This window comes from Melospiza georgiana, chromosome 12 (assembly GCF_028018845.1).
Source record: "Melospiza georgiana isolate bMelGeo1 chromosome 12, bMelGeo1.pri, whole genome shotgun sequence".
In the NCBI taxonomy this organism is placed as follows: domain Eukaryota; kingdom Metazoa; phylum Chordata; class Aves; order Passeriformes; family Passerellidae; genus Melospiza; species Melospiza georgiana.
The window spans coordinates 8,268,286-8,283,051 of record NC_080441.1 but is presented as its reverse complement, the minus strand read 5'-3'; the positions used below and the strand labels follow the sequence as shown (position 1 = coordinate 8,283,051).

Genomic DNA, 14,766 nt, shown 5'->3' with positions numbered 1-14,766 from the left:
AGAGAAGTAAGCTGCTTTTTCTAAATACACAACATCAAAGTCAATAGAAAAGCTTTGCCTTTTCTAGGCCTTTAATGGGTGAAAATGCAACTCTGATGATTAATTTATTTTCTACTTTACTGTAGTTAGAAGACAAAAAACCAATAAAATACTGTCTTAGATACTCATCTCTTGTTTTGGTATGTGTTTTGTAAATTACTCCTTGATAGAAAAACGAAGAATTTAGTGTGCAGTCACTGTTAACTTTTAATTTAGTGTAATTAGTTGCAGATTAGTTGCTTTTTAAGTTCACAGCATGAGGCTTTTGTTGTTATGGCTGCAACAATATGTTCGAGTTTTAAGGATATTGTACAATATTATTTACTTAATCTCAGAACTTCTTGGAAGTCACAGATCCTTCCACTAAATTCATAATTGGTGGTACAGCCTTTTTTGGTTGAGACTTCTTTGTCAGCAGTCTTAACTATTTGCAGTGATGTAAAGATGCTTTAAAGTTGTAACTGTTTTTAACAGGGATAAGTCAGAGATTTTGCTCCTGTTGATGCTGAACTTTTCCAGTTCATTAGCAACAGAGATGTTAGCTCCTCTGTTGAGAGGTACCTGTATGGGGACAGTGGTAGCCTACTCAACAGTGAGTTTGTTTGTACATTTTAGGGCTCCCATTTCTAGGACCAGTCATCAATACACAGAAGAGCACAAGAATTATAGTTTCATTGAGACATTAAAAACAAACTAAAAACCCTAAAGCCCTCCAAAGCCTCAAGTTTAATGTTTGGGGGTGCAGAACCCTCTCTTGGGAGTTCCTTGGGCCCAGAGCTGAGGGGTGAATTATCATCTCTGGCTTTTACATTTTCTTCCTTGCTTATAGTAAAATTTGCCTTTCATTATTACAAGTTGTAGGTAATGAAAATGTGGCCTCAAGAGTGTGTTCACTGGAGTTAGAATTTCGTGGTTTGGCTGTGGTTGCTTGTTTTAGTAACTGGGGGTTTTTTTTAGGTTTTGGTCTTCTTTTTTTCCACAGTGAGACAAAGTGGAATAATTTTCCATGTCCTCAGCAGTTTCTAGGCTGTGCTAAGAATATGCTTACCTTTCTGATACAGGCACAAACATCCAGATATATTGGGAGATACTGTTAAGAATGCCCACCCTAACACAGATACAGGGTATTTTTATGGCATTAATCTCTAGTTTACTGCGTAGAGCTGTTTCCAGGCTGTTGAATCAGAGGATATGCTGAAGATTTACATTAGAGAATGGGAATTAGTCATGTTGAACAGAATTGAAAAGCATAGTGGAGTCAAAACCACAGGATAAAGACTTTTGTAATGAGCAATGCCCTCAGGAAATTTATTCCTTCTAGATCATGTTCCTCAGTCTTTCTCACAAGTAACATACCAAAAGACAGAGTGTTGAAAGTGTTTTAAGGAAAAAAGCAAAGTGCAGTAATGTCAATGCTGTGGAAGGGGGTAATTAATGCACAGCAAAACAGAGGCTGCATGTTGTCAAAGATAAGTAAGTATAGACAGATGATTCCTCCCAGCTAAAATCTCAGCCTGCAGCCAAAGGAGTGGCCTAGAATACAGCAGATGGAAACTCAAGCCCTTCTCCTTGCTCTGTTTGGAAACTTGATGGAGGAGGAAGGGCTGCAAATAGAGAGGAGATGGTGGTTTGTGCTGTGCCAGGGCTGTCCTCCTTGGTGGGAAGGTCCATTGGAGGTGATGTGTTCTGTGCTGCCATGAAACAGCATCCAGCCCATGAACTGGGGCTCTCTGTGCTTTTGTCCTTCGCAGGCCGAGGAGCGAGCCAAGCAGAGTGACAGCGCGCAGCCCCCGCTGTGGCCGGCAGCGCTGGGACACGAGGCCCCCGCGCAGCCCAGGACGGGATCCGGGAGCAGCTCCAGCCCCTGCACGCCTGCCCCACAGAGAGCCCTGCTCGTGCAGGTACTGCACTGCCTGGGGAGGGACAGGGGTGGCTCTAGGCACCACAGGCTGCAGAGGAGGGTGGGTTATTGGTGGCAGCTCAGCTGCTTTCAGTGCATGTCACACTGTCTCACCAGGCAGCAGCATGGGCCTGTATGCTTCTCTGAGCATAGCTGTAATTATGGGTTATTACTATGAGATCAGACTGTATTATCCTAAATGTTTCGTAAACTCATTGTTGTTTTGGCTTGTCATGAGCTTCAGGTGAACATCCTGCATGAAAGGTCACAGAGTTATAGGATGGTTTGGGTCAGAAGGGACCTTTAAAAGTCACTTAGCCAAGCCTCTCTGCCACGAGCAGGCACATTTCAACTAGATCAGGTTGCACAGAGCCCTGTCCAGCCTGGTTTTGAATGTCTCCAGAGATGGGGCATGTGCAGCCTCTCTGGGCAACCTTCTCCAGTGTTGCACCACCCTCATCATAAAAATTTCTTTCCTTACTTTCCTAAAATTCAGGGTTCTGACTTCACCCTTTGCCTGAGCCATATCCTTATGACTATGGACTATGAACTCCACCAGTGTGTGATCACTGCAGCCCCAGCTGCTCCAGCCTTGAATTCACTGATTAGCTCCCCTGTGCTGGTGACCCTCAGAACCAGCATCCCCCCTGGCAGGGCTGCCTATCACCTGGCTGGAAAAGTTACCCTCTGTGCATTCCAGGGTTTGCTGGATTGCCTTCAGCTCACCATGCAGCAGATATCAGAGTAGCTGAAATTCCCCAGAAGGAGGATTTGGGGAAGCAGCTCTCCCTTATCCTGCTTTGGCTCATGCCCTGGAGCGAGTCTCAGAGTCTGGGAGGTGGATGATAGCTGGCTCTTAATGTCTCTGAGTCAAAGCCTCCCTGTGCCTTTCCTCTTCAACTTGCTTTGCTCTTTGGTGATGATGGAAAAATCACCAGAAACAGATGTTGTGAGCAGAAAGGCCTCATTTCACCTGATAGCTTTTACCTGGAAAAATATTTATGTTTGTCTTCTCACATCCTTTTTTTCCAGGGCCTGTTTGTTGTTTCAAGTCACGAGTATTTTTAGTGGGCTGAGTTGATGGCCTGGCTTGCAGCATCAAATCACTGGAGAGCTATTGCAAGGTCTACAAGAAGGACATTTGTAGCTTAGCCTTGGGCAGAGGCTGGCAGCTTCCCTGAGGCAAATATTTCAGCCCTGTGATAGCAGTGGGAGCATCCATAGTTTATTGCAGGGCATTTGGGATTCTGCAGGAGTACAGTGGCTGTACAGAGGATAGTCTTGTCCTTCTTGGGAGCCGCTCCTGGGATGAGAGGCTGCACCTGGGACAAGGTCATTCCTCTGCACCCTGTCAGTGCTTTCCTGTTTTGTAGCACCTCTCCAAGTTACTGAGGGGAGTGGTGAGGAATGAAGCAGTATTTACCAACTTCTTTCACATTTCTTGACAGAGATTACACTACAGAAAATGTATGCTGTTCAGAGTGATGGTGTTACTTAAGGATAACAGCAGCAAGTGATGCACAGTGGTTGCTGTGATTTCAGTCTCTGCTGGGAGGTGCCCTGGTACCCCCTCACAAGGCAGAGCTCCAGCTGACAGTGTGTGTGGACAGGGAGAAGCCAATCTGTGCTGCTGCCTGCTGTGTTCACATGGAGTCCACATGAGCTTCAATGGGTAATTTATCAATCCCCTGAAGGGTTATTTTTCCCTTTGCTGGTTGGGAGCAGCTGTTGCTGCTAATGGCAGCATGTTTGGACACGCTGCCTGCATTGACTGCATGAGGTGTTTAGGCAATACAAGTGATGGGTCAGGTAGTCACCTGGAGATTAAAAACCTGGAGATTAAAAAACACAAAAATACACTTGTGAAATTCAGTATGTGGGTGCCTAGTTGATTTAAAATAAAAGTCAACTGTGGAGTTAAAATGTAAGCTGAATTCATCAGAGATCCTGCACTGAAGAACTTCCAGCCAGGTTTGTCAGAGAGTTTGCCATCACTGCTCTGCTCAGACAAAAATTACTTCTTATTTTCAACAGTCATATTCTGTGAGATCTTGTGGCATGTCCTGGATCTCTCTCAGAATTATTTCACTGAAAAACTTTACACAGCTCCTGAGGTGAAAGGAGTGTGATTTCTCAATGCCTTACATCCTTTCTGTCTACTGTGGGAAATGTGAGAGTCAGAGTGTACAATTCCACCTGCTTTGTTCCAGGTTTGTGTTTGCTGCAGTACACAGCAGATCTGGCTCTCTGGTTGTGCTGGTGTGGGATGAGCTGCTTTGGACTGCTTGCAGAATTCCACAGAGGCTTCTTGAACAAAGTCACTGAGTCTGATCTTCTGCCCAGCATCTCCTGCTGCCTGACTTGTGGAAAAATTTAGCTCACATCTGAAATTAGCTCCATTTTTAATTAACTCTTGTAGTTTTCCTATAGGATTTGCTAGGTAGATATTGTCTGTTGTGTGGGGTGATGTGACTGAATCTGAACAAGAAGTGTAACAATATTACAAGAGCTAGCTGTGTGTAAGGCCATGGAGTGCCCTAGTATCCCAGAATACCTGCTCAGAAGTTTAAGAAATGCCTTTTCCTTATGCTGTCTCCTAACAGCACTTGCACTTAATCTATCTCCTCTATGTAGATTCAGTTCAAATTAGTAACTTGGGCATCCTCCAAAAAGCAGCACAGCCTCTTTTCAAAACTTCTTGCTTCTAAATGGTTTTAAACTAACTCTAGTAATGAGTCTTTTGTGCTGTATCACCTTATGTTATCTTGTTGTGAATCAAAGTGTTGTTTCTCTTAGCTCAGCTACATGTCCCTTTATGGTTTGAGGACACACAGTAGGTAACACTCTCTACCAATGCTTTCTGTGCTTGAGGAGAGCTGCTGTTCTTTAGATATTACTTACAAGAAAAACAATTTAAAGTTCAAATCTCAGTTGTTTAGAATCATTGTTAGGTGGAGGGGTTTAAATTATTTTTCCTATACAAACCTAAGGAGAATATCAAACACTGATTATGGGGGTTATCTGAGATGGTTTTGGCTTGCTTGTGGAAGCAGGTGTCTGTTCCTGGCTTTGCATAGAGCTGGTGTACTGGGCAGAGTTTGGATTCACTTATATAATGACTCAGCAAAGCTTATCCATGCTTTTAAACACAAATAGTTTTCTGGTAATCAGCAGGACTCAAAGGCTGGAATTTAAAAAGAAATATATGTATCTTATTGAAAAAATGGCAAGGAAAAGAAAATCCTCCTATATTCTGATAATAATACACCTGCTACAAAATCTGTTTCTGTACCCACAATGAATCTCTTCAGGTGAGCACTTTGCTGCTCAAATAATTCTGGTTAACTAAAAACTGTTATTAGAAACAATCTTGTTGGACAAAAAGGTATTTTGAAAGGACATATGTTACAACTGCTGAAAAAGCTGTTTTCTCTAAAGAGAGTCAACAGAACATATTGTCCCAAAAAGACAGGAAAAGCACCTGAATTACCAAGTGAACTTCTGAGGACTGATTTTAGCATTTGACTTTGCCATGCAGGTCTGGGAGGTTGCAATGAGGCGTCTTTGACATCTTTTATCTAGTTTTGGAATTACTGCTTATCAGTTGACATTGAACATTGTTCCCATGGAATTCAGTCTTGTACAGTTACAGAGGGTTCATAATCCTATTATCTTCTTGAAAGCTGTGTGAAGTTCTAGTTACAGTGATTTACTTTTTAGGATGGATAAACTGGAGAATTGTATGGACTTACCTGATAAATCAATAAAATACTCATCTGAGTAGTTCTTTGGGGAAAATGTACTGCAAGTGCCTCTAAAGTGCAGTAACTCAGTTGGGACACAGGAGTTTGAACTCTGACTCATTAAAAAATTGCAAACTTCATTCTTAGGCCTCCAAGTGTTGGAGGTGCTGATCTTGCTGTTTGTTTGAGGAAGAGGCGCCTCCCAGAGAGCCCTGGCCCAGCATTGCGTAGGAGATCAGACAAGGTGAAGCAGAGAGTGGTACAGCTTCAGGCATTCCTCTAATACTTCTTCTATTTCTGTAGTATCAAACTGATTCCAGCATAGCAGAATCTGCCCTGCAGTCAGGCCCAGCTCAGACAGAGTTTCTGTGTGCTCTGTCTTGGTTTTGTGTCCAAGAGGATTTCTCATTTCAGGGAGGCAGTACTCTCAGCTGACACATTTAACTCTGAGTTTCTTCTTTTACATGCAGAAAAAATCAGAGAACCAAATGTTGAATATTTTAGCTTGAGTTTTGCACCACTTACTTCTTGTTCCCCTTAAGTGAAGACTTTGTAAGGAAGTAACTTGATTCCTTCCCCTTCCTCTGCTGTGATTGGGGTTTTTGCTATCCTAGTGCTCTAAGTGGATGCCTTTACAGATGTTTTAAACACAGGTGGCTGCAATGGGATCACCTGGACTTGACCACCCATGAGGGTGTAATCTGAACATAATTACATTCTTTCTTGCTGCATTCTCAAGTTTGATCTTTCTTTTTTTCAAGTAATTGAAAAATTTGTTTCAGAGGAGGACCAGGGTCCCCTCATAATCACTGGAGCACTTAAGAAGTCTTTGCAGCAGGCAATTTGCCTCCACTGACTGTGAGTTGGTGGTGGCCGTGCAATGAATAGCTTGGAAGTCAGTATCTAAGTTAGGGGAGGTGAGTTCCAATGGTGATTAGACTATGGAAATCCTGCAGTGGAAGCATTGTCCAGGTTTGAATGAAATGTAGTGATTCCACAGCATTTTTTGCATCATTCAGGTAGTTAGTTGCCTATGCATTGCCAGTGACCTAGTTGCTTCTCCACAGATTTAAGAAAGGTGTGTGTGTATATATATATATATATATATATATATATATATATATACACAGAGAATAGATGTTTTTACTATTTCTTTTTGTTGTACCTTTCACCTTGGGATATTTGTGCTAACATGCTGGAAATGAATAGCTCACTGCACAGTGAGCAAGGTGAGTAGGGCTCTATCCAGACACAATATTCCTGCTACACTTAGTAAATGTTTAATCTCCAAGGCAGAACCATTGATCTCTGTTGAGACTGCAGCCTGTTAGGTAGGCAGGGAAGTGCAATTCACCACCACGTGTTTTGTTTATTTCAAGTGTGAGAATTTCCGGGCTAGTAAGGACGTGTACCACAGCAGCTCCCTGTCAGACATGGTGACAGCTCCACTCAGCCCTGGGCAGGACGAGGTGTTCTGGAGCATGAGCCACAGCAAAGAGCAGCCCCCAAAGGTGGGTAAAACTAGGGGTGTTTGTACTGGGGGTTGATTGCACTGCACTGTGTAGTATCCGCACTCTGCACTTCATGAAACTCTGAAAATCTCGTTCCTTGATAAACTGGATCACAGTAATCTAGAAAGAAAGATGCAAATTTACAAGGAGGTTGGTGGTGTGGGTTTATGTGTATGTGTATGTCGTGGTTTGACACTGGCCAAATGCCAGGCACCCACGAAAGCCATTCACTCACCTTCTTTTGCTCTCAGCTGAGCAGAGGAGAGGGAAAAGAATTAACAAAGGGCTCATGAGCTGAGACTGGGAGAAGACACTCTAAGGGCAAAACAGGTTCAAATTTAAAGGTATAAAGTAAATTTATTATTAACAGAGTCAGAGGAGGATAATGAGAATTAAAATAAGCCTTTAAAACATCTTATTTCCCCTCAGCCCCTCCCTCCTTCCCATCAACCGTGCAGGGAGACAGGGTGTGGGGATTTGGTGAGTTCATCACTTGAGATCCTCTGTTTGCTCAGGGAGAGGAGTCTTTCCTCTGCCATGCTGTGGAGTCCCTCCCACAGGTAAACATGGGAGGGATGTGGCATGGCTCACCCCTTCACAGGGTGCTATACTCTAAGGATAGGCTGCTCTCATTTGGAAGCAAGGGCTCTGTCTCTAGAAGCAGGGGCCCTCTCTCTCCATTCGGGTCTCTCACTGGATCACAGCTTTCTCTGGCACCCACCCACTGTGGTGTGAGCACTTTTCCCATGGGCTGTGAGTGGATCTCTGCATGCCCTGTGGACTTCATGCATTACAGGGGGACAGTTTGTTTCACCATGCTCCTCACCATGGCCTGCAGAGAGATCTCGTGTGCGGCGCTTGGAGCACCTCCTCCCCCTCTTTTTCCATTGACCTTGGCGCCGCCATGTTGTTTCCCTCACATGTTCTCACTTGCTCCTCTTCTCTGACTAGAAGTAAAACTGGTATAGGTACCATTGCCAACAAGTTCCATCAACTCAAAGATTCCTACAGGATGCCGCAGCTGAGAGGTTGATCTTGTTCAGGTTCAATGTCAGGTTTAGGTTTAGGTTCACCCGCCATGTTTTCACAGCTGGCCAGGCAGCCCTGCTGCCTTTGTGTGGGCAATGGTGGCCCTGGCGTTGTTTGAGGCCTCTCTTGGTGAGGGCCCCGGGCAGGAGAAGCCGCTGCCGGCCCTGCCCTCCTGCCCTCAGCGGGGCTGGCTGGGGCAGCCATGCAGGCCGGGCTCGCTGCAGGCTGCACCGAGATGGCGGCGGCTGGGGCGGCACAGATCACACAGCACCGGGGCTGTGCTGGGACGGCCCTGGGAGGGGCACCTCACCAGCTCTGGGGAAAAACTGCCAGTGCTGTTTGGATTTTCTTCTTAAATGTGGCATCACAGAGGGGTTACTGACATCTCTAATTGGGCCAGCAGCATGTCCATCTCCAGAGCCATCAGGATTGGCTCTGTCAGACACGGTGGAAGCTTCCAGCAGCTCCTCACAGAAGCCACTTCTGTGTTCCCCCTGCTACCAAAAACCAGGCCATGCCAAATCAACACAGTGTATGATATCTGCAGACATATAATATCTGCAGGATCTGTGATTGCAGACACACCTCTTTTGTTAGACCAGGTATTTGTAGCAGCCTGTTTGGTGGAAAGGTCTGGCTTGTTGTGGAAAAGCTTGTTAGTTTGTGTAATTGAGGTGATGGTGTGTTTCTCTTTCAAACAGAATTTCTAAGAACAAGTCCAAGACTATTTGAGCAGGAAGTCATATGCCCATGTGTGTATTTATTTTATGACTTTGCAGTTGGGGTGTGTGTGGGTGTCTCGTTCCCCAGCCTGTAGTAACAACATGAGGTAATCCACCAGCTGGGGAAAGCTGCATTCAGTGACTGCAGGTGCCTTTCACTGTCTGCTTTAAATATTGACCAGGAATGATACTGACTCTGAGGAAAGGTGCAAACCTCTTTCTGTCTGCACCCCTGATAGACTGCACTGGCTGAGAGTAAACTGAAAGCACCTGCTGCTGACTTGCAGCATCCAGTGCTGATATCATGGAATACCTCCCCACAGGTTCCACTGAACTATTGTTCATTTCTGTTTATTTTTTCATTGATACAGAATAAGCATTATCAAGGTTTATTGACTTGGTTTATTTATTAAAATATCAATAGCAACCTTGAAATGTTTGATTAAATCCTTAAGGTTCCAGAAAGGACAACCTCAAAATTTTACAGCAGGGATCAGCCTGGCCATCAGAGATGCCTTTCAAGGTAAGCTCTAAAGTGTTTTGTGCTTATTCTAAACTAAATTTACACTGTATATTTTATAGACATGCACTGTGCTTATACTGTGTTCCATGCCTAAAGTAATTTTTTAATGCTGCTTTATTGTCAGTAGGAAAACTGAAGTATCTGGCAGATGATCTACCTCAGTGGCATTGGTTTCAAAGGACAGTCAGGTGTCTGGGTGCTTTGGTGAGGGGGGTTCTGACCCCAACTCCTTGTACAGGCACTTTTAATTACAGCTTGTGCAGCTTGTTTTGCCTGATAGTAGCTTGAACAGGGAGCTTGTAGATGTATTGTGACATTTTTGGCAGTCTGCCCTTAAGGCTGGTGTACTTTTTTCATATCCCAGGAGAAAAGACCAAGGATGTCTAGAGCTCAGCAGTAAAGGGCAGCCCCCACTGGATATCTAATCAGGGAACAGAATGGGTTGGAGAGACTGGAAAGTGAAGTAGATTTAGCTGAAATAACAAAGTGATGTGCAGCATTTCTGATGAGTCAGAGTCAGAAACATCTTCTGAAATAACTTTCAAGTGAAATCAAGCCCTAAATATTCCCCACTTGGGAATTACAGGAGGCAAAGCAGAAAAGAAATTTATAAATAATTGTCAGTGTTACAAATGATTGACTTCTGGGACTGGTTTTCTGGTTGAGCCACTGGCTTGGCAGTTTATTTTACTGTCCAATGCATTTCTTTCTCCACTGATAAGTGACTGCTGATCTATCTTCTAGGAAGGTAGTAGAGCAATTCTCTTGAGTTGTCAAGCCATGAGATTTTGGAATCAGGACTGACATTTGACTCTGAAGATTCCAAGGGAGATGTAATATAGGATATTTAGTAATGACTTGGAAATCTCTAGTCTCCCAGGATGACTGCCCAGAGGAAACTGTCCCCTCCATCATCTCCTCTCACTCCTGGGTGGCCCTGCTTGGAGCAGCAATGAAGTTTAGTTATCCAGAATATGACCTTGTACTGTAACAGCAGGAGCTCTGTTCCAGTCTCTGTTCCAGCACACGAGAGTCTCATCTGCTTTTTGTCTTTCTGCTCAGTAACACTCATCAGTCATCCCCTGGGGGACATGCTCTGAAGCTGAACAGTAGCAGCAGCACTCCTGGCACCAAGCAGTGGGAGATGGGATCTCATCAGAGCAGCTGGTCAACCTCAGGTGATTCCTAAGTCAAAAATCCATCAGTCAGAATGTGCTAAACTCCTGTCACATGAAATGGTCTTCTGCAGGGTGTCAAGTTCTGCATTGCAAATGGGATATGTCCTTTTAATCACATCCTCTGGTGAGAGGCTTTTGAAAGCCCTCTGGATTTTATAGTCCCATGTCCCTAAAATATATTTACTTCCTCTTTTGAGTTAGAAAAGTGACTGTGAATATATTTTCATATGGAAAATTTGAATTGCCTCAATTAAGAATTGGAAAAAATAATTTCTGTTGCAGTTAGTGACACAATTGAAACTCAGCAGAGCCAACATTCCAGAAATACAGATGTAATTCAATACTGATACTCACTCATTGGCAAATTCTGCTCTTTGCACTGCCCACTGATAAGATGATACACTTGAGCGGTTGATGTACACTAATATTTCTGCACTCTAATAATGTACTGGCAAAAGGAACATAAAGCATAAATCTCTCTCTACAGCACATTATGAAATATTTCTCCAGTGTTGTTTTATGTGCAGAAAGATAGTGGAATTGAAAAATAAAAGGGCATTAGAAGTTAAAAGGAAGATAAAACCATCTGATTTAGGCAAAGTACAGCTTAGTAATCTCCTTTGCTGTCGGGAAGTGGTGTAGGAATGCAGCAGCTTGCTCATGATTGTGGAGTGTTTTGCAGTACAGATTCTGGTTGCTGAGGTTCTGGCAGATGGGGCTGTGGAGAAATGGACAGCTTTTTTTCTCTCTTGCTACTCCCGTGGATGTTTGCTGTGGGTCAGCTGCAGGGCAGTTCTTGTGCAGCCCCTCACAGAGCTCTGGTGTGTCACAAGGCCATGCATCCAGGTTGGCCACTAAAGACTGGGAACATGGGGAATCCAAGTCAAAGCAGGGTGGATGCAAAAAATGTTCTGAAACCACCCCAGTGATCTTATGAGGTCATTTATTTTTATATTGAGGTTTACATTGTTAATTTAAAAGCCCTTGATAAATGAGAACAAATTGCTTATTTATTACTCTTACACAATCAAGCCAGCTTTGCTTTTACCAGCTACACAGAATAGGAAGCTTTTCTTCAAGAGAAATCCAAATCACATTTTAAATTGCTTGGGTTTTGTTTCTTTTTGCTCTTATGTCATTTTGTGTTTGAATAACAGAGTTGAACAACATGCAACAGCCCAGCTCAACTTTGCAGAGTCCATGTGATGTGTAACTCCTATGCTATTTTGGCATGGAGAAACAAAAATCTCACCAGAAATGGAAAGAATAGAAAACCTCCCTTGTGGTTTAAACTGTCTCCTTGAGTTCTTAAGTGTCATTAAATTACAGCTAGTTCTGGCATATGGCATTTCAGATGGAGTTTGTTGCTTTCCCAAACCCACAGGGATAATAAATTGGAGGAAAGGGCTATAAATACTTTAAAGCTAATAGTTCTGCTGAGTTGCTTAGTTGCTTATTGACCAGTAAGGAATTGTGAGTTTTGAAAGCTTTGCAAAATGGATGAAGACATGAAACCATTGTGACAAAACTAAATTACCAAATGTGAATCCTAATTTGTGTGAGCTTGAATTCTCCCCCCTTAACTCACAGGGAGTCTAGTTGGTAACAGTGGGGTAGTCATGGGAGAAGCTGCTGAAAAAGGCAAGTGTTGAGCTGACCAGTGTGTCCCAGGGCAGGATGAGGGGACAGTGGCTTGTATGCAGAGCATCCCTTGAAGGCTTGAAGGAAGGTATTAGGATGCCCTCACCTTTTCCCTTGCTCCCTTTCCATGGAGCTCTTGCTGATGTGCAATGGGAGTGTGTTACCAAGGGTTTGGTTTGCTTGTCTTACTCTTGCTGCATGAAAGTGCACCAGTATCAATTTATGTATGTAATATTGCAGCTTCTAGAACCACTGGGAAACAAGCAATGAGATTTTCCTTTGCAACAAAGAGAAAAGAGAAGTTTATCAGCAGAGACTGGTATCTGCTTTGGGTCCTAGCTATGTGTGCTTGTCTTGCTCTCTCACCTGCTGTATGTACACTTAAAAAAAGAAACTTTTGTGGTTTTTTACCCCCAGGGAATCCAGGACTGGCCAAGGCAGAGAATGTTTTGTCCCAGAACCACATGCAGCTGCATCAGAAGCCTGAAAAAGTTTCTCATCCAGGCCAGATTGCAGTAGGTTCTTTTAAATCCACTGATACTTTTGATTTGTCCATCGTTTTCACTGAGAGGTCTGTCTGTGCAGACCTGTTTTGGTGTGTGAATTTGCTGTCACTCATGAGTCAGCCTGAGGGGTGTGTGAGGCTGGCTCAGGCTCAGTGCTCTCAGTCCAGGTCTGACTTGTGTCCAGCTCAGGTCCTCAGCAGAGTGTCCAGTTTTGGCTCAAGTCACTTTCCTGTGTGAGTGCCCACCTGTATGGACCAACAGAACCAGATCAGCTTCCTAGTAAAGCTTTTTTTGGGGTGGAAGTGACCATAACTGTGTATGCTGGGACAGTAAAATACAGCAGGTGCTGTTTAACAGTGGGTTCTTCAGCTGAGTTTTCTTTGCTCAGAGTCCAGGCTCCTTTGCCAAGGTGAAGGACAGTGCCAACTCCTTGTTAAAAGCAGCAGACTATTCCTCCTCAAGTGATGAAGGCAGCAGCAGCAGCAGCAGTGAGGAAGATGACACAAATCACACAAGGTTGGCTTGATTGTTATTATTATTATTATTATTAATAATGTTATTCTCGTTATACAATTCTAAATACCTAGGAAAAGCTGGCATGCCTAAATACTCTCTCTCCTTTGAAGTTGCTATCACTCATTTGTGTCAGTTGTAATTAAGCAATTTAATTGCATTTTAATGAACTCCTGGGGGTAAATGTTTGCTCCATCAGATGTGTACAGGGTAATAATATACTTGATGACTTACTGCCCTGGGACAATGAGGAAATGTCTTGTTTTAACTGGATATACTGGGTAGTGCTTTTATAGGGATTAGTTCACACTGATCTACATTTTGATGGAATTTTTGAAAGAAAAAAGGAAAGGGAAACAAAACTAAAATCTGTATGCCTTCATGACAAATACAGGCTACACTGGAGAAAACAAGGCAAACATGACCCTTGAGATCATACAGTCTCTTCACTCTGGGAGAAATAATTGCCACTGGAAAGTTGATTTCTTCACCAGGGCTGTTCATGAAAAGGAGAGATGGTTTTGTAAAATGTGCTGTATTTTTAATACTGGCATTCTGCTTCTGCTGTGCTTTTCAGCTGATGCTGTGGCTTGTCCTACAGCTGATTGCACCTGAACCGTGTCTCTGTAGCTTTCCAGTTTATCTTGCTGGTTTTGTGACTGACATCTTGTGTTGTTCTACCTGCCATGTAAAATGTGTATTCTACTGACAAATAGTGGAGCAGGAATAGCTTGCTACTCCAAGAGAAGGGAGTCAGGGGGTCAGGAACAGCAAACACAAACATTTTTTAACATTGGTGAATGAAACTTTTGATTTTCTTGCAAAGGGACTCCAGTTAAATTCAGCTTTTAGGATTTACTTTGAAGTGCATCCCAGGGACACAGAGCTCTCTGGGATGGGGCTCTTGCTCTTCTGACAGAATTACAGATGCAGTTTTGTCAGGTGTCAGGCAGAGATGCCCAGATTTGGAGCATTGATGGCAGGTTATTGTGTTGGGCTGGTACCACTCATTTCCCCTCTGCTGTTCTGAAGAGGTAGAATTTTTGTGCCTGCATATGCTGCTCATTTGCATTTCTGAAGTTCATTTTCAAGGCTGAGATGAGGAAAAAGATAGTTAAAAATCTTGTCGTTTATTCAGTGCACCTGAAAGAGCTGACTTTCACTGTAATGCCTTTGTTTTCCTACTGATCCTCTTCTAAACCACCTTATTCTGATCTGTAAAAAGTTTTATTCACTCTAGGTCGTAGAATTCATCCTAGACCTCAGAAAGACTCTACATAAAAATATGGATTTGCCCTGTAGCAATGACTTTGCTGTGTAAGTGTCAGATTGCTGTGATCCTTGCATGCTGTATGATTTGAAGGAGTGATATCACTGCCTTTGGAACTCTGCATTTGTTATTTGCATCTCCTCTGTGTCTGAGATCCACCCATCCTCTGGAGAGGTGCAGTTAGGATGCTC

At 43.4% G+C, this 14,766-nt stretch overlaps 1 protein-coding gene across 1 annotated transcript in view; it reads left to right on the top strand.

Moving 5' to 3' along the window:
• The window catches only part of NRK (Nik related kinase), an 87,018-nt gene that overhangs the window by 48,864 nt on the left and 23,388 nt on the right, over positions 1–14,766 (top strand). Inside the window, exons 15-20 of the mRNA XM_058032520.1 lie at positions 1,791–1,940; positions 7,062–7,193; positions 9,400–9,467; positions 10,530–10,645; positions 12,704–12,801; positions 13,181–13,308. Coding sequence (XP_057888503.1) covers positions 1,791–1,940; positions 7,062–7,193; positions 9,400–9,467; positions 10,530–10,645; positions 12,704–12,801; positions 13,181–13,308 — 692 coding nt within the window. The remainder of the gene's footprint in view (positions 1–1,790; positions 1,941–7,061; positions 7,194–9,399; positions 9,468–10,529; positions 10,646–12,703; positions 12,802–13,180; positions 13,309–14,766) is intronic.